General features: G+C 37.4%; 1 protein-coding gene and 1 pseudogene across 50 annotated transcripts in view; both read left to right on the plus strand.

Moving 5' to 3' along the window:
- The window catches only part of SLMAP (sarcolemma associated protein), a 142,174-nt gene that overhangs the window by 57,871 nt on the left and 58,848 nt on the right, over positions 1–25,455 (plus strand). For 29 of the 50 annotated variants that reach the window (XM_044384947.3, XM_048226529.2, XM_026501086.4 and 26 more), the window contains exons 2-5: positions 1,744–1,891; positions 18,243–18,315; positions 21,774–21,810; positions 23,457–23,519. In XM_044384947.3, coding sequence (XP_044240882.1) covers positions 1,744–1,891; positions 18,243–18,315; positions 21,774–21,810; positions 23,457–23,519 — 321 coding nt within the window. Of the gene's footprint in view, positions 1–1,743; positions 1,898–18,242; positions 18,316–21,773; positions 21,811–23,456; positions 23,520–25,455 lie in introns of all 50 variants that reach the window. The other 21 variants (XM_048226528.2, XM_044384946.3, XM_048226535.2 and 18 more) reach the window with 1 other exon arrangement.
- Positions 1,891–6,873, plus strand: LOC113257011 (rab GDP dissociation inhibitor beta-like; annotated as a pseudogene).

The raw sequence follows: 25,455 nt of genomic DNA on the forward strand, positions 1-25,455 counted from the left end.
GAATCCTTGCTCCTAGCACTGTGACCTTTGGAAGATACTTGCCTGTGCCTCATTTTTCTCATTTACAAATGGAAATAATATCTGTATCATAGCTTTAATGTTAAGATTAAATGAGGGCTTCGTGGTATAACATATATTTTAATAAATATTAGTTTTTTCTTTCCTTTCTTCCTTAGGAAGGAATTCAGTGAAAATATGTTGCTAGAATAAGCAGGGCTGGAGAGTGTAGAAAAATGCAAAAAGAAAGGTACATCTTTTTTTATTGGTTGTTCTCTTCCTAGTAAGTCTGTTGTGCATGATCCCAATTGTTCCTAATTTCTTTCATAATAGGTAGGTGATAAATAGGTAGGCTTTCTGTGCCTCTTGCTACCCCTCCCCTTTTTAAAGAGGGAAATTACCCAAGTGATGAAAGGCAAGTTTAAGAGGCCAGGAAATAGTAGCTTCATAGCTGATTCAGGTATTTTAGTTCCTAGTGTCTCCAGTCTGCTTTATTACAAAGAATTTACTGAAGATATGTAATTCCTGATACCAAGTATGTTAGTTAGCTGATAGCTATTAATTATAAGTGTTACCTAAAACTGATTGTCCTCACTTGTGGAATAAACACTTCCTTTGATTTAACTCAGATATCCTAGGAACAAGATTACAGAGTGAGATGGAAAAATAGAATTAAAATTCTGTGGTTTTCTTTTTAATAACAGCTTTATTGAGATATAATTCACATATTATAAAATTCACCCTTGGGGTGCCTGGGTGGCTCAGCCGGTTAAGCATCTGCCTTTGGCTCAGGTCATGATCCCAGGGTCCTGGGATTGAGCCCCGCATTGGGCTCCTTGCTCAGCGGGGAGTCTGCTTCTCCTTCTGCCCCTCGCTCATGTGCTCTCTCCCTCTCTGTGTCAAATAAATAAATAAAAATCTTTAAAAAAAAATCCACCCTTTTAAAGTGTACCATTCATTGGATTTTAGTACATTCACAAAGCTATGTAACCGTCACTATTACTTAATTTTTAGAACATTTTACTCACCCCCAAAAGAAACCTGTATCCATTAGCAATCATTCTCCACCCCTCACTCTCCACCACCATTCTCCCACCCCTTTACTGTTCTTCCCCTGGTATCTCAACCCCTTGCAACCACAAATGTGCTTTTTGTCTCTATGGAATTGCTTATTCTGGATATTTCATATAAATGAAATTATATAGTATATGATCTTTTGTGACTAACTTCTTAGTGTAATATTTTAAAGGTTCATCCATGTTGTAGCATGAATCAGTACTTCATATTGCCAAATAACATAATATAATATGAATACACTGCATTTTGTTTACCTATGCATCAGTTGATGGACATTTAATTTGCTTTCACTTTTTGGCTATTATGAATAATGCTGCTGTGAAGTTTGTGTACAAGTTTTTGTGAGGACATATGTTTTCAGTTCTCTTGCATATGTACCTTGGAGTAGAATTGCTGGGTCATATGCTAACTTTTCGTTTAACATTTTGAGGACTTTATAAACTGTTTTCCAAAGTGATTGCACCATTTTGTCTAGCTGTATTTAAAATCACTTGGTGTCCAGGTTCTAATTTCCTATATATTAAAGGAGAGTCTTAGCTGAAACAAGTGGTTTGAATTTATAGGGGAAAAAATCCCCCTATAGTAGTTTGCAAAGGTGGAAGTCCTTTTTCTTAAAGTAGGTTTGGAATCATTAGCATTAATCTTTGTTCTTTTTTTTTTTTCTTTCAGTTTTATCTCCAAGACACTAAAAGTAGTAACGGTACCTTTATAAATAGCCAGAGATTGAGTCGAGGCTCTGAAGAAAGTCCACCATGTGAAATTCTTTCTGGTGATATCATCCAGTTTGGGGTAGATGTAACGGAGAACACACGGAAAGGTACGGGTATGGATCAATTTTTCCTGTTATTTGTCTTTTTAAGTTTAAAAAAATTCTGTTTAATGTTATAGAACATTTCATGTTTGTAAAAATATTTAAGTACAGCATTATGTGCAGTAAAAAATTAAAAGCCTCTTACTTCCCCTATTGCTTTTCTAAAGTTTTAAATTCTGAAATGTTTATAAGTGATTTATATTTTTCATCACGGTATGAAAATATAGGACACTCCTGTGCTAGTTTAGGAAACGGTTGGCTGCAGTGACAGCATACCCAACCAATGGGAGCTTAAACTATATGGATATTTATTGTTAACAAGAATACAGGAGGGTAGGTCCAGACTTTGTTCACTTGATTCAGTGATGTTTTCGGGAATCCAGGGTCTTACTGTCCTTAACATGTTGGTTTCTTATGCCTTTGCTTTTCTTAGGTTTTTGCTTGTTGCCTCATGGTTAAAAAGGGATGGCTGCAGCCCCAGGCCTTATTTTCCTTACGCCAGAGTACTTGGCAAGAACTGCCAGGTGGGGACAAAATGTCCCTGTATGGCTCTTTTTTTTTTATGTTGAAAGCTTAGTCTTTTGTAGAATTCTCTCAGCAGATTTACACTCCTCTTGTCTCGGTGGCCACATACATACCTATCTATGGCTACAAAGAAGCCTGGGATGGGGCGCATGGGTGGCTCAGTCGTTAAGCATCTGCCTTTGGCTCAGGGTGTGATCCCAGAGTTCTGGGATGGAGCTCCACATCAGGCTCCTCCGCTGGGAGCCTGCTTCTTCCTCTCCCACTCCCCCTGCCTGTGTTCCCTCTCTCACTGGCTGTCTCTGTCTCTGGCAAATAAATAAATGAAATCTTTAAAAAAAAAAAGAAGAAGCAGCCTGGGAAGTTACTTACCTGGCAGAAGGGATCAGAAGATCCATGATTGTCATAGGTCAATTATGATTTATCCCTTCCAGTTGTGCATACATTGTTGTCCCAAACAGAATCAAAGTTCTGTAAGCAGTTAATATACCTATCAAGATATAAAATTTTACATCTCACAGTTTTTGAAAATAGAAGTTCTTTAGCTAAATAAATGTAGATTGTCAATTTTACAATCTAAAGCTTCCTGGGTTTACCTGCTTCACTGTCTGCTTTATGACCATGAAATTATATGGCTGGATCATAAAACTAAATGAATAGGAACCGAAAGTGTGCAATTCTGTTGTCTTAGTTTAATATGGACAATGGAACCAGTTGACAGGTTTCTCCTTTTGCTTCTCTGAACATACTTTGATCTGGCAATGCCCTAAGTTATCAGTACGTGACATTTTGTGCGGTAGATGTGGGGATGAGGGTGGGTGGGCGGTGGTGCTGCTACTGTGTATGTGCATGTATGTTTATATACTTTTCACTGGTTGTTGCAACTGCAGTATAATTTTTACCGGGTTTTGATGGCCTTCTCAGGGAGTTAGATTTTGGTGTTTGAATTTGGGTAGGGTCATACTCTTAGGGATCCCCATTTACAATTGCAAAATAGAAAGTTTGTATTTTGATGCAAAATATTGAGTACTCCTTACTAAGAGAGCTCACCTTACGTATGACCATACTAAGAACGGCCATGTTGGACCCTGTAGCATCTGTTGTCGCATTACACCACCTCTGGTACCAAGTCATTCAGCAAACACTTACTGAGTGCCAGCTGTGAATAACCCACAGAGAAGACAGAGAATTTGATTACATGTTTTCTCTAAGGAATGTCTGTCTTCTTTGTTTGCATTTCCCAAAGAGAATTAATAGGTGTTAATCAATAAAAGAATGAGGTTGTCAGATACACTTAGGAAATGCTTAGTTAACCAAAAGTAAACAGGGCTTCTCAGAGAGTCTTTAATATGCTAACATATATGCAGATCTCCAGGGAGGTGACTGTTCTAGAATGCAGCTCTTTCCGAGCTCCTTCCCACTCTTCTTTCCCATCTAGCTGTGAGACACTCTTTAGAATATGCTGTAGGAAGCTAAGAGGACAATCCTGAAATTCAGGGTTATTATTAGTGCACTATTATTTTAGCAACATTAGATTCTTGCAGGCTTCTTTGAATATTTAACTATCTTTTATGCCAACTTTAAGGAAACTAAGTAAAGAAAAATTTCTTCATCATTTAAAATGTTGTTTCTTTTGATATTTATTGCCTTCAAAAAGTTGACATATACCTGGGTCCTTGGGATACAGCTCTATTACTAGCTGAGGACTACCTGTTTAAGCATATACCGTGAAAAAGTTAGACTTTGTCCTATGCTAAACAGTACTATGATAAGCTTTATACCACTTGGAAAATCCTACTGAAATTATACAACACTACAGGTTAACCCCTGGTTCAAAGAAGAAATCAAAAGAGGAATTTTAAACTATAAGGAAAGGAAAGGAGACTTTTATACCAAAATACAGTAAATCCTTTACTCAAAAATTTATAATCTTAAATTCCCTCTGTACTAAGGAAAAAGGACAATGAAGGAACTTAGCATTTAGGAGAAATTAGAAAAGGAACTGGGAAATGCAAAGCAGAAATTAATGAAATAAGCAAAAAACTATAGAAGGGATAAACAAACCAAATGCTGGTTCTTTGAAAATTATCCAGCAAACCAGCAAACAATAAAACAGGTAATTCATAAGCCTTGACTCCCTTATTAGGTTAAAAAAATATACAAGATAAGGAATGAGAAAGGAGACATAAACACAGATACAGGATATGCTAAAAGAATTTTGAGAAACTAGTACATGCCAACCTATGACAAAGAAAAAAGCCAAAGTAAATTGTTGTCCTAGCAAAATTATCCCAAGAGGTAAAAACCTTGAGTAAATTGGTTTCCTTAAAAGAGACCAAGAAGTTATTAAAGATTGACCAGAAACAGAGGCATTCATAGCTGAATATGTTCTTATTTTTAAAAGCAGATAAATCCAGTTATTTAAATAATTCAAACATGCATAAAGGTGGAAAGCTGTCAAAATCCTTGAGAGAAGCCAGCAACGTATCATTAATGCCAAATTCTGATAAAGATACAGTTCAAAAATAGAAAACCAGCACTAATTTCACTTGTGACAATAGATGAACAATTCTGATTAAGGTATTAGTAAATTAACTTCAGAAATGAAGCTAGACTAAGCAAAGTAGGTTTTATTCTAGGAATGCAAGAATGATTCAGTATTGGGGAAATCTATTAACATCATCCACAAACTAAAAATGTTACATGAAAAACATGTTACTTTATAACCAGTAGGTATTGAAAAGAAATTTGATCCTTCTCTTCTCATCTGACATGGCAGCCAACCTTCCTCCTCTCCAGCTCCCTTTTACCTCTAGCCCTGGCTTCCCTTTTCCGTCAGGCCAGCCTGAGCATTTCCCCTGTTCTTCAGGTTGGCCCTATAGCCTCTGGCCCCTAGAGTCCCTGTGCTTTCTCCTTTCTTAGGGCTTAGGTCCTCACCCTCCCTCGCTATGAATGAGGAGTACAAGGTCCTCCTACTGGGCACTAGCCTGACTGAATATATCCTGTCAGGTATAATGTCAGTGAATGGAAAGAAAGTTCTTCACATGGATAGAAACTCATACTATGGAGGAGAAAGTTCATCTATAACACCTCTGGAAGATTTATACAAAAGATTTAAAATGCCAGGAGTACCACTACCATCAATGGGGAGAGGAAGAGACTGGAATGTTGGCTTAATTCCCAAGTTCCTTATGGTCAATGGTCAGCTTTTTAAAATGCTGCTTTATACAGAGGTCAGTTGCTATCTGGTTTTCAAAGTGACTGAAGGGAGCTTTGTCTATAAGGGAAGAAAAATCTACAAGGTTCTTTCCATTGAAGCAGAAGCCCTGGCATCTAGCTTAATGGGACTGTTTGAAAAACATCGTTTCAGAAAATTCCTAGTGTATGTTGCCAGCTTTGATGAAAAAGATCCGGAACTTTTGAGGTTATTGATCCTAAGAAGACTGCAGTTCGGGAGGTGTACAAGAAATTTGACTTGGGACAAGATGTCATAGATTTTACTGGCCATCCCCTGGCATTTTATGAAATCTGTGACTATTTGGGGCACCTGGGTGGCTCAGTCAGTTAAGCATCTGCCTTCCGCTTAGGTCATGATCCCAGCAGCTGGGATTGAGCCCTGTGTTGGGCATCCTGCTAAGCAGGGAGTCTGCTTCTCTTTCTTCTGACCCTCCAGCCCTGCTTATGCTCTCGCTCACTCGCTCTTTCTCTAAACAAATAAATAAAAAAATCTTAAAAAAAAAAAAAAGAACGGATGACTATTTAGACCAACCAAGCTGTGAAACCATTAAGACGATTAAACTTACAACAAGTCTCTGGCAAGATATTGCAAAAGCCCATACCTTTATCCACTCTATGGTCTTGGAGAACTTAGCCTGGAATTTGTAGGGCTAAGTGCTGTTTATGATGGTGCCTACATGCTCACTAACTGATTGAAGAAATCATTGTGCAAAATGGAAGAGTGATTGGTGTGAAATCTGAAGGAGAGGTTCCTTACTGTAAGCAGCTCGTTTGTGATCCCAGCTAAGTAAAAGACCAGGGAGAAGAAGTGGGCCAGGTGATTAGAGTTATCTGCATCCTCAGCCACCCCTCAAGAACACCGATGGCGCCAGTTCCTGCCAGATCATCATTCCCCAGAACTAAGTCAGTCAGAAGTCAGATATCTGTGTCTGCATGATCTCCTCCGTATTCAATGTGGCAGCACAAGGGAAGTATATCACCATAGAAATCAGACCAGCTTTGCAGGTTTTGGAACTGATTGAACAGAAATTTGTTAGCATTAGTGACCTCCTTGTACCAAAAGGCTCGGGAACAGAAAGCCAGATCTTTATTTTCTGCACATAGAATGCTACGACTCACTTTGGAACAACTTTTGATGACGTTAAAGACATCTGTAAGAGGATGACCGAATCTCAGTTTGACTTTGAGGAAATGAACATAAGAAAAATGACATCTATGGGGAAGACTAACAGCAGTACATTTTATTATCTAATTAGGACAAACTTAACTTTTGGCGTATTATGTATACTGTATAAAATCAATATTATTGATCCCATGGTCCTGGGATCAAGTCCGGCATCAGGCTCCCTGCTCAGTGGGAAGTCTGCTCCATCATCTCCCTCTGCCCCTCCCCCGGCCTGTGTTCTCTCTTGCTTACTCTCTCTCTCTCTCTCTCCCTCTCTCTCAAATAAATAAATAAATAAATAAATAAATAAATAATTTTGAAATCAATGTTGTAAGCCCTGCCTTTGTAATCAAAACTGAGATTGCCAAGCACTGTACCAGTAAATATTCCTTCTCTTTCTAATATCATGTATTAACTGGTTTTCATAGAGTGGCTCTTCAGAATTGGCAGTTACCATATTCTGTTCAGTTTAACCAGTACTGGCGTTTTTTTCCCCAGTGAAGGATCAGTTTTAAAAAAAACATTGTGGGGGCGCCTGGGTGGCACAGAGGTTAAGCGTCTGCCTTCGGCTCAGGGCGTGATCCCGGCATTGTGGGATCGAGCCCCACATCAGGCTCCTCTGCTATGAGCCTGCTTCTTCCTCTCCCATTCCCCCTGCTTGTGTTCCCTCTCTCACTGGCTGTCTCCATCTGTGTCGAATAAATAAATAAGACCTTTAAAAAAAAAAAACAAAAAACAAAAAAAAACATTGTGACACTGTTACAGAGCACTTGATACAGTATTTGTATCTTTTAATCAGTGTAGCCTCGTAGCCTTTGTAGTCGTGTGCTTCTGCCACTCGAGAGCTGGATCAGTACAAATTATTATAAATAAATAAATAAATCAGTACAAATTATTATAAATAAATAAATAAATAAAGTAAAATACAACCATGAAAAAAAAAAGCTGGATCAGTACAATTTTTCGTGCCATCTGTCCTCTTGACATTAAAGAAATTAGGAATTGAATATCCCACAATGTGGGACAGAATCCCCACATTTTCCCTGCACCTTTACATTTTGTGTCCTGTCAAGTATTATGAGTGCCCACGTAACACAGGTACAAGTTGGGGTTATGTGGGCCTAAAATTCTAACCCAACACCAGACTGTGAGAGTCATTTTGGAGGAAGCCTGTGTTCAGTCTTATAAAATTGATGAGAGCAAAGGGAAAGAAACCTATCATAAACCAGGTAAATGTAGAAGCTTCTTTTGTATTCTAGATGTGGCTTCTTCAGTGGGCCAAGCTACATTGCAGTATCGATTTGACAAAGCCTCCACTTCAGTGGTGTCTGCCTCAAAATGTCTCCAAATGATTTCTGTACTGCAAAATAAAGCCCAAACTCTGGAAACAAAAACAAAAAAAAAAAAAAGAAAGAAAGAAAGAAAAGAAAAGGCATTTGATCAAGTTTAGGAGTTTCCTAATAAAAATTCTAAATAAATAGGATGAATAGAAAAAAACTAAATAAAATAAGAATTCTAATTAGAATAAAAAGGGGCACCCGGGTGGCTCCTTTTGGTGTCTGATTCTTGATTTTGGCTCAGGTCATGATCTCAGGGTCGTGAGGTCGAGCCCTGTGTCGGGCTCCATGCAGGGTATGGACCCTGCTTAAGGTTCTCGCTTTTGGAACGCCTGGGTAGCTCAGTTCGTTAAGCGTCTGCCTTTGGCTCAGGTCATGATCCCAAGGTCCTGGGATCAAGTCCTGCTTTGGCCTCCTTGCTCAGCAGGGGGCTTGCTTCTCCCTTTGCTTGCTGCTCCCCCTGCTTGTGTTCTCGTTCTCTCTGACAAATGAATAAAATCTTTAAAAAAAAAAAAAAAGATTCTTTCTCTCTCTCTCCCTCCCCACCCCCACACACTTGTGCTCGCTGTCTAAAAAAATAAATAAAAATAAGTAAATAAATAAATAAAACAGAATAAAAGTAGCACAAATACTATGCAGGTGTAAAAATGTATGAACTAAATTTACATATATCACTAAGGATAAATCTCAAAACAGTATCTCAAGCAAATTACAGATGGATGTGTGTGCTACAATACTATTTACATAAAGCATGAATTAATACAAAACAGTACTACATAGTGCTTTTGAATATATTTATAGTAAGGATATAAAATTAGACACTTGAAATGACAAAAAATAGTTCGTGAGGATGTATGAAAGGATTTTTTTTGCATCACTGTGCATAGAACAAAAAACAAAGGAAGCATAATTTTAAAATTACCCATTGTGTAGCTATTAAAAAGAATAAATTAGGATTATATGAATTGCAGGGATTTCTGTAAGATATACTCTTGAGGAAAGAATTACTATTAATAATTTCATTATTTTAAAAAGTCTCACCAATCCCTATAAATGTACACATACATGTATGTGTTCGTATATGGACCATGGGGAAAAAAGCATGGAAGGATGCATACTAGGTCATTACTGTGGATCATCCTGGAGTGGGGTGGAAGAGAGGAGTAAAGGAGAAGAGGGAGCCAAATAAAAAAGGGTGGGGCTAATAAGACTGCAATTAAAAACCTTCCACTATCTGTGTCATTTATGTATTTAGGTGAAATTATGTGTAAAAGGGAATTTCAAAAAAGAATGTATACTATATAAAAATGGCTTTTTGTATATGTATATAATCATGATTTTGTTAAAAAGGTGATAGGAACCTGATGTCATTGAGCATATCCATTCATATTAGTGACTCTTCTCTAACCTCGCTAAAACAAGCTGATTTTGTTGTTTGGCTTTCCACATAGTGTGACTCCAGGGAGAAAACTCCCTGGTTAGTACTGTACAAATAACCTGCTGTATAGATGTAAAATATCATTGTAAACAAATAGGATGACATTCTAATAGATTTTTCTTTTTAAGGAAGTGAGGAAGAGAGAAAGCCAACCTATCAGATCCTCCTGGAATGGGGGCTTTAGGAACCTAATGCTATCTGTTCCTCTGTTCCCAAGCCCACAAACTGCTCAGACAGGGCATGAGTTTCCTGGGTTACATATTACAGTAATCCTCTGCTGCAAAGCTTGGAACCAGTTAGTTCTATAAACTTGACATATAACTCCAGTCAGTTCGGGGCGCCTGGGTGGCTCAGTCATTAAGCGTCTGCCTTTGGCTCAGGGCGTGATCCTGGGGTCCTGGGATCAAGCCCCACATCAGGTTCCTCTGCTGAGAACCTGCTTCTTCCTCTCCTTCTCCCTCTGCTTGTGTTCCCTCTCTCGCTGGCTGTCTCTCTCTCTGTCAAATAAATAGATAAAATCTTAAAAAAAAAAAAAAAAGAATTGGGATGCTATAATAAACTCCCTTAAAAAAAAAAAAAAACAAAAAAAAACTCCAGTCAGTTCATCACTGAGGTCCACTTCACAAATATCTGTTCCTGGGTAAGCCGCTATGAATAAGGGGCTTATTATGAGCAAAGTCAGTGGTATCTTCCTTTTGCATTGTGCTCAAACTGCCCTCAGTTACTTTTACCTCCCACAATAGATCTTGTCTTTTCTGGTCTTCAAGCCCTTGCACATGCTTTTTTCCTTTGGCTAGAAACTTTTCTAGGCTGGAAAAGTGCGTTTCCATGTCCCCGTTGCACTCTGCACTCCCCTTTATGTGTTTGCCTCCCTCACTAACCCATCAGCTGTACAGGAGCAACCAGTGTGTATGTCTTCACTGTAGAATCTCCACACTCAACCTGACACATACTGGTTGAATAAATTTTAAAATGTCTTATGAATCTTCCTCTACCATGTTACAAAAGTTCTTTCTACCATCTTGTCTCAACTAAGGTTTTGACAACCTTTCTTCTAATCTGAAAGCTTAAGATGAGGGTTGGAAACTGGGTTCTCTACCACCCTTTTTATTTTGCTGTGACTCAGTTACCTCGTCTTAACCTATCTAAACTTTAATTTGCTCATCTAATAAAATGGAACTCATGATACTACTGCCTACTTCAAGGTTTATGGCATGATGTTCAGTGCTCACATTGCAGCATATGTTCTATGTGAACATTGATAGAGTGTATACAGAGTTCTCATCTCAAGGCCAGGTACTTTTATTATTACTAAAACCTTTGCCAATCATTTGTACCATCTTTTCTTGCCATTAAGTTTGCCCCTCTTTCATAGTAGCTTCAGCCCCAGGCTCCTTTAACTGTCTATCCTTTGGAACTTATCATTGGCCATTTCAAAGTTACTCTTACTAACTTCTAAACTACCCCTTGACTTTTGGCTTTGCTGTCCTTGTTCATTCCTAGCTTTTGGTAACTTTGACCAGAAGCTTTACTTTCTTCCACTTTCTAGCTGCTAGGGAAAATCACAAAGCTAATTCAGCACAGGCTGTGCCAGATTTGCTGGGGTGACTAAGAGAATCTTTCTGATAGCGTGGCAGTCTTCTTTTGTTCTTTTAAAAAGTGGATTCTTGACCCAGGAATTATCTGTACCACAATTATCTGCAGAACTTTTGAAACTGCAGATGTCTGAATCCCACTCTTTAGTCCTAAGGAGATTTGCAAGGTGTGGGGACTGAACATACCTATTTTTTAAAAGCCTTGGTTGTTCTTTTGGAAACTAGGCTTAAGAACCCTTTTCAATTAAGTTCCTGACAGCAGCTGTTTTATATGCTTTCCCTTGTCCTCAAGCCCCTTAAAATTACTCTGTACAAAGCTTAGTTTCCCCTTCAAACTAGAGCATTCTACAGACTTCCCAATTTCTTTTATTGTTCCATCATTCTCCCATACACTAGCTCAGAATCCTGGCATTGTTTCTGAATCTTGTGTCTTCTTTGCCTGTAGTCGTTCAGGTCATTTGTCTCCTTTCCCGGCTCCTGCTTGTTTCTGTTGTCCAGTTAGAGCATCACACTAGCCTCCACTTCTGGCCACCGTATGCTGCCACCCCACTGCCTCCAGAATATTATTCTGTTACAGCTTTGTTCTTCTCCTGCTTTTAGAAGGCTATACCATACTACAGAATAAAGTCTGAAATGCTTAATTGTATACCTGAGGCCCTCAAAAATGTGGACTCAATTCAAACTTTTGATTTTGTTTCCCATTCCTTTCCTTAATATATGTCAAGCTGTTAACTAGATTATAAGATGGTGTATAGAAAAGATTCTCTTGAATCCTAGCACTGCCACTTGCCAAAGGTATGATCTCAAGCAAGTTACTTTAGCCTCTGACCTTATCTTATCTGTCTCCTCTGTAAAATAAGACATAAAAATGACTATTTACATGGTTTGTCATAAGTAGCTAGTTAACATGTATAGTGTAATTAGCATGGGGCCTGGCACCTAGAGGGCCTTGAGATATATTCTTTACCTGCTCCCTCCAATCTTCCTCCAGCTGCCCTCCTAAGATGTGCACTCTCTTACATCCTTCTCTTTGTTTCTTTGCTCATGCCATTCTCTCAGCCTTTCCTTCCATTTCCAGCTTTTGAAATCTTATTCTTTTTTACCCGTTTTAATAAATCCTTCCCCGCCCTTGTCCATTCCAAATTCCCATAGTGTTTTGTACCTTTTGTAGCATTTGTGAAAAATTTTCTCCTTTGCTGTTATGTTAGATATTTCTTGTTCTCTCTACAAAATAAATTGAAATCTCCTCAAGGACAAGGACCTAGTCATAGTCATCTTGGTTTTATTCATCTTTACCAGCATACTGCTTTGTAGCCAGCAGGTTCTCAGTGAATATTTAGCAAACAGGTAAAACCAAAGAACCACTCCTCCTTGTGCATAAATTGAAAAATAAGCTCACAAGCAGTATTGCTCCATTGTTGCTAGAGAAATAAAGTAGCAAATGAATTCACATACCTAGAGAAAGGATTCTTCCCACCAAATTAATAGCTAGAAACAGGATTCCTGGGAGAAATAGCTGATTATGGGTCTAGTCAGGAAATGTACAGGTTGAGCCTAGAAGATTTTGTCGTGTATAAAGCAATGAAGCTATCTAAGATTGCTAGGGTTCTGTTGGAAAACCCAAGAACTAACATGAAGTTCTAATTGATCAAAGATGGGACAGTTTGAGGATCAATAAAAATAACATCAGTGGATTGAAATATATCAACTGTGCTTAAATCCATGAACTTAAATGATACTAAAAGAAAGCAAAAAGATTTGATCACCCTTGGAAGAATCTAAAACCTAGATAAAACATCCTGAAAACATGGAAGTAATGAGAAAGAATAAAGTGTTTATGCTACCTTTCCTGGAGAGAATTATTCCTGACATAAACAAGTAGTTGAGGAGGGAAGACTTTTTATTACTGAACTCTAGCTCATAAATGAAGACAACGGGGGCGCCTGGGTGGCACAGTGGTTAAGCGTCTGCCTTCGGCTCAGGGCGTGATCCCCGCGTTATGGGATCGAGCCCCACATCAGGCTCCTCTGCTATGAGCCTGCTTCTTCCTCTCCCACTCCCCCTGCTTGTGTTCCCTCTCTCGCTGGCTGTCTCTATCTCTGTCGAATAAATAAATAAAATCTTAAAAATAAATAAATAAATAAATAAATGAAGACAACGGTAGAATATCAATACAAAAATATCTCTTTAGATTTAAAATATTACTTGTCTATTCAGCTAACTTTTCCTGCCTCTTTTCTGACTTTAAAAAAAGAAGAGGTCTCTGAGGAGCACCTGGGTGGCTCACTCAGTCAAGCGTCCAACCCTTGATCTCAGCTCAGGTCTTGATCTCAGGGTCCCGAGTTCAAGCCCCACATTGGGCTCCATGCTGGGTGAGGAGCCTACTTAAAAAAAAAATTGGGGCACTTGGGTGGATCAGTCAGTTAAGCGTCTGCCTTCGGCTCAGGTCATGATCTCAAGGTCTTGGGATCGAGCCCTAAGTACGGTTCTCTGCTCAGTGGAGAGTCTGCTTCTCCCTCTGCCTCTCCCCTGGTCACGCTTTCTCTCACTCATAAATACATAAAATCTTTTAAAAAAAATAAAATCTTTGAGTCAAAAGCTTTATGAAATGAAAAAAATCAAGGATGAAAGTTTGGTAGCTCTTTTATCTTAGATTGCAGTCAAAAGACAAATAATTCCCCAGTTTGGAAACGTTAACACTTCTCATTTAGTTCTTGGTTTCTTAGATGTTTCTTGTATTTTTATGGTCTCACTCATTGTACTTCTATTACTGCCCGTCATTTCAAGGGATCCTTCGAACTACTCAAATATAAAATAGTGTTGACCTTCCTACTCAATGCAGGAACAGAGCTAGAACCAGACTACAACATACCCCAGAAGTTTCAGTCTCCCAGTCTAGGGCCTTAAATAGCTTTTAAGCTAATCACAGTGAACATGGGTCTTTTAAGTAATGTTTATGTGAAGCAACAGAAAAGGCTGACTTCATACCATAAAGTAAACATATTAACTCAAGAGCAAAATAAATAACCTGTATAAGATAAGATAGAGGGAAAAACCCACAAATGACAGTTTGGGTAGTCTTCATCTTGATTTTTAATAAAGTCTCATAACTACAAGTAATTGTAGATTTTTCTCCATAGATACCTTGTTTTTTCGATTCAGACACACCCGTTTTTCATGTTCAAACATTTCTGAAATTTGCATGTAGCTTGCAGTGCATGTGTACAGGTTTCCTTGCTGTCAGAAAGTAGATCATTCTGTGACACTTTTTTTTTTTTTTTTAAAGTAGGCTCCATGCCCAGAATGGAGCCCAATGCAGCGGCTCAGACTCACGACCCGGAGATTGAGACCTGAGCTGAAATCAAGAGTCTGATGCTCAGTCGACTGAGCCACCCAGGCACCCCCTATGCAACCTTTTAAAATTGGTGTCAAGTGAAGAAACAATTACCATTAATTTACATGGAAAAATTTTTTTAGAGTTCCCCGACCCCAAAAGTCACCTCTTAGGCTTTTCTGATACCTAAGGACATGTCTTGCCAATGGATACACAAAATAAATCAAGATAAAGCACAGATGTTCACAGACACGGTTCAAAGCTATGGCGGCTGGATGCTGAGATGCCGAGTGCAGTTTGTGGGGGAGGAACTTGGCGGGGCCACTCTTAATGCCTTTGTAACAGCTCACTGCAAAACACACACTGAATGCTATTTGTGCTTTTCACCTTTTTTCATAATAAGCAAAAATCCTCTTTGGATTTCTTTTGATTAGAAAAACAGGTGCTAATGTAGATCTTTCATAAAAGTGAAGTGATGTAACATAAACTTTTAAAAAAGCAAAGTGGGGGGCACCTGGGTAGCTCAGTTGGTTAAGCCTCTGACACTTGATTTCAGCTTCGGTCATGATCTCAGGGTCTTGAGATCAAGCCCCATGTCTGTGCTGGGTGTGGAGCCTGCTTAAGATTCTCTCTCCCCTCCCTATGCCTCCCCCCCGCCCCCCCGCTGTCAAAAAAAGAAAAAAAAAAGCGGAAGGTACCTGTATTTAATGTGGCAGTGACCCTGCAGCCTTTTTATCCTGCCCGAGAAACTTTCAAATTGTGTGTTTTATAATCAGTTTTGTCTTTGAGTCTTGGAAATATAGTAAATAATATTTCTGGGTAAATTTTGAGAGCACGATTTGTTTACAAAGTGATTCATAGAATATTTGAGAGCAGTATTTTCCAAAGTATTTTTTCATAATACCATATATATCATGCATATAATACTGTAATATCAGTTCTTGTGTAAGCGTTCTGAAAACGGGGGACAGAGATGCTCAATGGTTAAATAAGTTTGGAAAATGCATCTTACTTCAAGAGCCTCATTGATGGATAAAAAGCCCATTAAGCTCTGAGAAAGACTGGTTTAAAAAAATAAAAACTCTTTCAGTCTCTTCTAACCAAATATTTTCCAAACTTTCTGACCCCAAAATCCTTTTGTTTAACATCTGCTAGCACTCCATTTGGGAAATACTGCTATGTAAAGTTGATTAATGTAAGTATTAAAACAAAACATTTTTATCAGGTTGTTTTAAGTACTTTCCCATTGCAAATTAAAAAGACAACTAATAATTCTATGCATCTGTGTATCTAGTTGTCCCAAGAACCTTTTCAAAGGCAGGGCTGGCTAGACTAGATTGTCAGCTTAATCAGACGTGGTCTTTAATTGCCTTCAGTATTACAGCAACCCTGTGCTGCCCAGTCAATATTAGCCCTTGATTCATTTCACAGATTTGTACAGCAGTCCAGTTGCTGGGCTTTGGGGTGATATATCTGAGCAATGGAAATTCTGGTGTAATATATCACAGCTTGTTAGTTCTGGCACTGCAATTTTATTCTGTAACTCACTGCACCTACTTTTAAAAACTTTATTATCAATATAAATATATTGGTCAGGTGTCAGTATTGCTGGATCTTCTTGTACTGTTCTCCTGTATTTATTATAGCCTGTTTATAGAAAATCTCTGGGGGAGTCATAGAGCTGGGATAAATCTGTCCCTTCCCTGTGTTCTACCAGGGAAAAGAGGGAGTTAGGTAGTTCTTACAAGTGTAGGTGAACCCTACTGTACTCAAAGTAAGAGACATCTTCATCCTGGGTAACGTAAGCTGTAAAGTATTAACCAGACGTGTTTTTCTGCATATTTAGTAATCGTTCATTAAATGCCTAATTTGTACCAGATAACTCTGCCAAGTGTGGGATTTAAAAAGTGAAAAGCAACCAATCCTTGTCCTTCTCACAGAGTTGACTCTAACCAGTGAGACAGTGGTTGTGTAAGTGATAAATATTCACAATGCAGTGTGCTTACTATTTTAAGAGGTAGATATAGGAGGCTCTGGGGACCCCTAACTCAGATAATCAGTTTGGTGAAGTAAGTAGAAAGTCTGAGTCAAGAGGATAAGTAGCATTTGGTCATGCAAGCAAGGGGATAAAGGACATCTCTGACGGAACAGCTTGTAAAATGCACGGAGTTGTGAAAAGTGAAGAATTTGGAAGTGCAGGTATCTTGGTCTTGCATAAGGTATTTATGGTAGCAGCATGGAGGATGAGGACCGAATGGAAGGAAGGAGCCCAGTGATGCATGGCTCTAATTACTGTGTTAGGCAGAGTTTAGAAGACTGTCCCATAGATGGTTCTTGATCTGTGTTAGCAATTTTCAAAATTAAGTTTACTGTATATTTCCAGATGACAGAATAATCATATTACTTCATGTTTATAATATCATTTTGATGATTCATGGGCCTGATCACTTAATAAGTTACTCTTCTATAAATGCATTAGCTCTATTCCTTTTTTTAAAAGATTTTATTTATTTTTAATTAGAGCGCACACTCGTGCACACGTGCAAGTAGGGAGAGGGGCAGAAGGAGAGGAAGAAGCAGACTCCTCACTGAGCGTGGAGCCCAATGTGAGGCTCGATCCCAGGACCCTGAGATCATGTCCTGAGCTGGTCAGATGCTTAACCAGCTGAGCCACCCAGGCGCCCCAGCATTAGCTTTATTCTTAATCAGTTTTATTGAGATATAATTTACTTATAAGCCAGTTTTATTGTAAAACTCACTGAGTTTTGACAAATGTATACAGTCATATAACCACCACTCTTTTAATCATGAGATAGTATATATTCATCACCCTGCATTAACTTTTAATTAGATTTTGGTAAACTAAATAAATTAACTCTTTGAACCCTAACCCTGGAAGATGTAATCTCAGAAGAACAGAGAAATAAAAAGCCACCAGCCTTAAACCAGCAAGAAATTTTTTTCCCCATAAAACCCAATCACAAAGAGAAGCTCTGTATAAATGCAGCTTTTGGGGGGTTTTGTGTCTTGAAATCATCAGAAGGAAAAGGAGGAAGTAAGAAGCAACAGTAAGAAGTTGTCTACAAAGTGACTGGCGTAATGTTATGTAAAAATGTTTGAGGGTGGAGGAAGAAAAAGCACCAGGAACACAAAACCACAGTTTTAAATACTGAACTGGGAATCTCAGACTTGAGTTTTAGCAAACAGCTTTGATACTTAACAGAGTTCCAGAAGCAGTTTCACTTTTCTGAGGTCTTGATTTTCTCAGTCATTAAATGGGGTACTTGAACGGCGTATTCCAAGCTGTATTATGCAGAACTAGAGTTCATTAAGCGTGGATAGGAGTTATGGGTTGAGGACACGAGAATTAGGAATTAGGGCTAAATATTAAATTGGGGAATAGTTGGAGTTAGGTTTTGAATTCAGCAGTTAGGGGAGAAAGTGCATTTCCTCTCCTCAATTGTATTTCTATATATTCAGCTGACCTTTTATTGACTGTTACAGCATTGGAGGTTAGGACACTTTTGAAAAATAATTATATCTGTAATTTTGCCTTGCAGCCGTGATTCAGTATGAATAGGGATGACTTTCTCCAGGGGAGAAACCACCAGATTTCTTTCCTGGAAGTTATTACATTTAGGAACAAAATATATGTTTGGATATGAAAGATATGAAGTTTTGTATTTTTAAACAATTATTTAATCCATTTTATTTGTTTGTTTTAACCAGTTACCCATGGGTGTATTGTTTCCACAATAAAACTTTTTCTACCAGATGGTATGGAAGCCCGACTCCGCTCAGAGTGAGTATAATTTAGTGCTGTGAAGTTTTTGTATTAATTACCTTGGTTAGTAATATTCTGGGTGATGGTATACTGTTAACACTTCAAGATTGTTCTAATAATGGTAGAAAATTAATGCAGTACTTTTAGAATATAATATACTAATTGTTTTTCACATTAGCTACAATTCTAGTAAATAATAATGTATAATGAGGCACAGGTTATTTTGTTTCCAAATTTAACTTCACGATTTATACTTTGATGGATAATTAGTTGTTTTTAAAAATATTTAGGGTATATAAGTTACTGGTGAGTGATAGCTGTACTCATTAATGGTGAGTGATAGCTGTATTTTGATCTGCATTTAATATAGGACTTCTTCAACTGTGATTCCCTCTGAAGATAATGCTGTGGTCATGATCTTTTAGGACCTTGAGGATGTTGATATAGTTAGTAGCCTATTTTGGTGGGAGTTTTGGAGGGATTTTCCAAAGCTGTATTTTTTCCCCCTGAAGCAGTGGAAAGATCACTTAGAGGAGGACAAACTTGAAAAGGAAGAATTACTTATAAAATGTAAATGTTAAAATCTAAATGTAAGTACATTTTAATCTTGTGCTTTTCACAGATTATCATTATGTAGTAATTATTAATTAAACTTAAGCATTTTTTATTTGGGGAGCAAGAAGCTTGTTTCTATACCCAACATAATATTTTTTATCCTTCAAAAGCAAAGACAAAGATCTGAGGGTGGGAGGTTAAGATAAGCAATAAGTTTAAGGCAAAGTAGAATAGTGAGTAGAAAAGAGAGAATGAAAAAGAAAGCAGAGAGAGGCCCTCTTATTACTATGATAGTCTGTGCTTTCATTAGGATTATTGTGTATTTTGCTTCAGTTAGATGCTACTAATTTTTTTTAGCTTTAAGCATATCTGAAGCAAAGCAAAAATTTTTGAACATTTAAATGTAAAACAATCTGTTTCATGTTCTGTATTATAGTTTAATTATTAAAAAATACAGTTAACTTCGGGAACTTTAATGTGACTCAGGAGTCAAGGGTTAAGTTTTTAAAAATAAGAGTGACTGTTAATCAACTAATGATGTGTGGCTTCTTAAAGACCTTGATGTTTGTTTGTGATAATTAGATTTTTCTTTCATGTAGTTAAGAGCTTTGAGCAATTATATAAAGGGTTATCTGTGATCTCAGGTTCCATCTAGGAGGACATGTAAATTTTTCAAAGTCTATGTTAGTGACTTGTGTCCCTATCCTTCTTGTTTCTCCACTGCTTTTCATCTCTGCCCCGTTTCCTTCTCATCGTTTGGGTTTTCTTATGTGGTTAAATATTTGTATCATTTAAATTTTTGCTGCCAGTTTCGTTGTATAGTCTAGCTGACTTTCTGAAGAAGATGAATTTTGGACAGGCAGTTCTCTAGAGCTGGTAGAAGATCAGGATGGTCTTTAGAGGTGGATAATCTAATTCAAAGCCCAAGTCCACTGATTCTATGTCTTGATCAGGCTTCCCTTTTCTCATTTGAAGAATGAAGATAACAGTAGTACCTCTGAGCAGGAATTTTATGAGGAGGATTAAGCAAGGTTATGCACTTAAAGAGTTTTGTGTAGTACCTAGCATATATTAAGCATGCAGTGGTCATTGGCTGTTTCTGTTACTGTGATCTTTTTTACCGGTCAAGATACATTTGGGTATGTCAGAATGCTTAGAATTTCAGGTGCATTATATACATAGCATTTAATGCTTTTAAGATCCTCACTAGCTAGTTCTCAAAAAGCTAATTCTTTTTTCTTCCTTGATTTTTATTATATTGCACAAATAATTTTTTTAAAGTTATCTCTATACCCAACATGGGGCCCAAACTCACAACTCTGAGATCAAGAGTCACATGTTCTCCTGACTGGGCCAGCCAGGCACCCCTGTACAAATAATTTTTAAATGACAAGAAACAGAGAAAAATTGCCTGTAATCCCACCATCCTAACGCTAAATAATGGTTTCCCTTTTCTGCATGCCCTCGTTGCCTATGAACTTTTTCTATAATTCAAACAAAATATACCTATATCCAGGATAGTTTCTGTAAAATGCATATATATATATAATAGGATGTTTAGCTAGATTTTTAGCCTTTTGTTACCCAAATTTTCACAAGAACAGAAAATTTTGTACTTGGGTCACTAAGAAAACTGGATTTAAAAGAAATATGAATACTGTTTGCTTCTATTTAGATTTTAAGTTCATTTGCCTATATGTGCATATCTACAAAGAAAAATATGTATACCCCAAATGGTTATCTCTTGGTGCTGGCCTTAGATAATTTTTACTTATTTCCTCATGCTTTACTTCACACATTTTCCATAATCTAATATGTATTGCTTGTATAGTCAAGAAAAAGAAGGTCACGTTTAAACTGTCTATTCCATGTTTATAGGGTAAAGAGAAAAACTAAAGTTGGCATAATTTTTTAAACCTTCATTAGGCACCAGCTTTGCTAGGGCCTTGTGATGGGTTCTGGGGATCCAGAGGTAAATTGGTCACAGTGCCTGGCTTCCTTAGCTGCTCTGTTCTCATGGGAGTGGTAGTAGGATCAAGTGCTACTATGTCCTAGGTACTGTTGAAAGCTCTTTATTTATATTAACACATTTAATGCTCACAGTTACCCCATGGGGTTGTTTTTATGATTTTCCCCATTTTATGGATGAGGAAGCTAAGACCTATAGTGCTTAGGTAAACTTGCCCAAGATTACGCAGCTGGTAAGTAGAGCCGGAATTTGGGCCCAGTCAGTATGGCGTCTGAGCCTACTACGTGTGTAACTGCTACGCTACACTGCCTGTCTGTCAGTAGTACTTTATAAGGCCCAAAAGGCAATTAGTACCAATTATACTACCTCTTTACTGCTTAGTTTTAAAGGAATATACCGAGTTTAGTTTCATACCTACATCTGAGCTTTCAGTTGTTAGCGTGTGAGGTGGCTGTGTAGAGAACAGTAATACTGTTTGATTAGCCAAAGTTGTTCTCCACTAGAACAGGTTTCCAAATAATAGCTTTCCGTCGAGTAGAACTTTGGTTTTTAAGACTTTGTGTATATGAATATTTAATTTTAAAAGGCCATAATTTACACATACCAAAATTAAAAACGGATAATCTAAGGAGTGCTTCTTTTCTATTTAGAAGTTGTATAGTCATGGAAGTCACCAGAGCCCTCATTAAATAAAGGATCTTCAAAGGCATTTAATACATTTTGAATTTTGAATTTGTGTTTAGAAATATGTGTAAAAGGTAGATTTTTATATTTATTAACCTTGTTTTCTAAGAATTCTATGTGTTTATGAAGGATTGAAAAGTAATTCACATTCTTTTAACTATATGACAGCAAGTGTATCAACTTTGGGGTTTAAGATATTCTGGTACTGTCATACTATTTCCTCTATTGTCAGGAAATTAGATAAAAAATTCTAAATTTTACTTTTCAGTGTCATCCATGCTCCATTACCAAGTCCTGTTGACAAAGTAAGTTACTAATGATTTTTTTTTCTAAACTAACTCAACTGTATTGCTTTGGAAAATGTTTTTGTTTGTTTTTAATATGCTTTACCTAGAAACTTATTTTCTTCTGTAACAAATTGTATACAGTGTATGTAGGTATTTGTTTATTGCAGTCTTCTGAATTGGAGAATTTAAGATGGATGTTTCTTAGGAAAAAACCTTTGTTATCTCAAGTAAATGGCTGATTGTATAGACTAGGAGCACTTGTTTTGTGCCTAGCCAGAGATACGAAGTCTAAGTTACTACTTTTTATTCTGGAATACAATTCTGTCTAGAAATATCTATTAAAGTTTTCTGCCCAAATAGTTCCCCCAACGTATACCTTTAGCTTTAACCTGATTTGGTCAGAAAATTTGCGATAATTGTTCGTATTTTTCGTTTAGTTCAGAAATAATGGTGTAATAAACTGTAGATATCATTCCTAAATAGCAAAGAAATACATCTGTATCTTTTGACATTAGTGTGGATGTTTTTTCTTAGTGTACTAACTAAACTATTGGAAAAATATTTTACATTTTTTTCTTCTATTTGGATAAAGAAAGCCTGCCTAAAACTGAAGTTCCCTGTTAGATTCCTTTTTTAGAAGTAAAAGTGGTTGATCATCAACCTCAGTAATACCAAGCATTATTTCAGAAGTAAATAATGGCCTTGCCAATTTAGGACTAACGTTTAAGAATAATGCTAGTTAGCATATTAATAAAAATATACTTTCTGAACTTAAGAATGATGCTATTAACGTCATTAATAATACATAAGGCTTGGTGGTGTTGAGGATATGGGTAAATGTTACAGCAACCTAATGGTATCTTCTTCTTTTTTGGTGGGGGGATGTATAATGCCATGGTTCTATGTTCCACACTTGGGAAGAACCCCTTATTGAAGGTATTTCTTCTAATACTCTTGAGTTCAAAGTATTTTTTTCTGTGAGTTGTAATTTAAACACCATTATTTCCCATCTTTTTCTTCTTAAACCTACCTGTAGTTTAAAGAAGAAGAAAAAAAAAAGACGAAGCTTCTTTCTTTCTCTTCCTTCCTTCCTTCCCTCCTTCCTTCCTTCCTTCCTTCCTTCTATCCATCCATCCATCCATCCTTTCTGGACAAATCTATTTTCACTGCCTCTGGCCATTGGACACAGTGTTACATTTCATGTCCAATCTCTCCCTGCAACCCCACATACAACTTCCATTTTGAAGATGGTTACTTCTAAAAAATTGTGACTTGTTGGCGTTTTGAAGAACTATTTAACAATGAATTTTAAAGGGGATAAACGTAAATCTGTTGATTTAGGATGTATTATTTCTGAATTAAGAAAGGGCTGTATTGCTGTTGTGCTGTGTTTGTGATTTGATGTATCAAGGAATGTTTTCATGAGTAGTACTTGTTCCACCACCCTGCTTATAAATCTCAGACTGGTCAGCAAAAAATAATACCATTTACAAATTCTAGACATGAGACAGAAATACTTTGAAAACGAAAGGAACTCGTTAAGCTGAAAAATAATTTTTATTTTGCATATGTCAGTAAATAGACATTTCCAGGACTTGGTTTGGTTTTAGTGTCTTTTATAAATGTTTTGTGTGACTATTGGTGCTTGTGTCATTTGTTTCTAGGTTGCTGCTAACACTCCAAGTATGTATTCTCAGGAACTATTCCAGCTTTCTCAGTATCTACAGGTAAAAGAAAATCTTGAAAATTCTTAGTTTTTAAAAGTAGAATTAAACAACTTAGATTTGATTTTGCTAGTTCACAAATATAGGCTAAAGAAATATTGACTATACAGGGGCGCCTGGGTGGCACGGCGGTTGGGCGTCTGCCTTCGGCTCAGGGCGTGATCCCAGCGATCTGGGATCGAGCCCCACATCAGGCTCTTCTGCTATGAGCCTGCTTCTTCCTCTCCCACTCCCCCTGCTTGTGTTCCCTCTCTCACTGGTTGTCTCTATCTCTGTCGAATAAATAAATAAAATCTTTAAAAAAAAAAAAAAAGAAAGAAATATTGACTATACAAATACAAAAGAAATATCTCTCAAAGTTAAAAAAGGATTAAAACTAGGTGTTGTGAAGAAAGGATAAAAAGAATCAGGATTATTGGGATGCCTGGGTGGCTCAGTGGGTTAAGCATCTGCCTTCGGCTCAGGTCTGTGATCCCAGGGTCCTGGGATCAAGTTCCTCATTGGGCTCCTTGTTCAGCAGGGAGCCTGCTTCTCCTTCTCCCTGCTGCTCCCCCTGCTTGTGCGCACACGTGCTCTCTCTCTCTCTGGTATATAAATAAATAAAATCTTTAAAAAAAAAAAGAATCAGGATTATTAAGCCCAGAAAAGATAGGGTTCTGTACAAGAGAAGTTTTTTTTTCATTCAAATATGAGGACGTTTCAAAATGGTTCTTTATTCATAGATGACTTTTAAGTAAAATTAAACCTGGAGAGATCTTGGTTGCTTAGTATAATATTAATAGCAAATGATTATATAGCACTTACTGTACGCCAGACTCTAGTCTAGCACTTCACCTCTTTTCATTTAACCTTCAGAACAATCCTGTAAGGTACATATTTTATTCCCATTTTTATAGATGGAGTAACTGAGAGTCTGGAAGATTAAATAATTTATACAGTATTACACCCTTACTCTGTGGTAGAACTAGGATTTGAACCCAGACAGTCAGACCTCAGAGTCTCTGCCCTTAACCACTATGCTGTGCTGCTGGATCTGTAGAAAGATACCTTGATAAGGCAGTTACATGGAATGGGCTCCTGAAGAAGTTAATGCTGTATTTAAAGAGCCATAGAAATCTCCAAAAAGGAAATAAGTGGCTTTTTTTTCCTTCTTGATTTTGGGAGATTTCACCTGGATTATCGTCATTATTCTGGTGAGGGAAAATGGTGAAGAAAAACCCTAGATGAGGAATTTAGAGATTATAAAGTTTTTATCTTGGCTCTGCTGCTGAGTTCTGTGACTTTGGGTAAATCGTTTTACATGTGTAGGTCTTCAGTTGCTTTATAAAAATGATAGGACCAAACCAGGGATCCTGGTTCCTACATTCTTTTATAGGAATCAATCACTAAGAGCAGTTCTCCCTCAGTTGAGAATGTACAAGTCTGAAAATTGTCAAGAGTATCAATCAGATCTTACCTTCCACTGGGCATTATGTAATGGTGCATAGAAAAGCCGTTTTACATATTTGTAGTTCAGTAAAGTGTCTAAAAGCACAGAATCTAGCCAGAATTCCCTGGACTTGGTCTGTGGCTTTAACTTCACACCTTTTGGGAAGGTGGTTTAACCCTTTTGTGAGCCTCATTTTCTTCATCTATGATGTGGGTATAATAGCATGTATCTCACAGAATTGTGAAGAATAAATGAATCAATATATGTAAAGCACTTAGAACAGTGTCTGTCACATAGAATGTATGCCATACATGTTAGCAGTTATACCACTCAATAGAAAGGCACACTAGCTGACCTAGAGCTCTCTTATTTTTAGAGGTAGAAGAAAACTTTGAGATTAATCTTGTCTGACCTCCATTTTTCATGTGAGAAATATGAGGCTAATTATAGGTAAAATGATTTCCTGATTTCCACCGTATAGTTACCAGTCATCCTGGACTGTGAGTCTAA

Source organism: Ursus arctos, unplaced genomic scaffold (genome assembly GCF_023065955.2).
Source record: "Ursus arctos isolate Adak ecotype North America unplaced genomic scaffold, UrsArc2.0 scaffold_14, whole genome shotgun sequence".
Classification (NCBI taxonomy): domain Eukaryota; kingdom Metazoa; phylum Chordata; class Mammalia; order Carnivora; family Ursidae; genus Ursus; species Ursus arctos.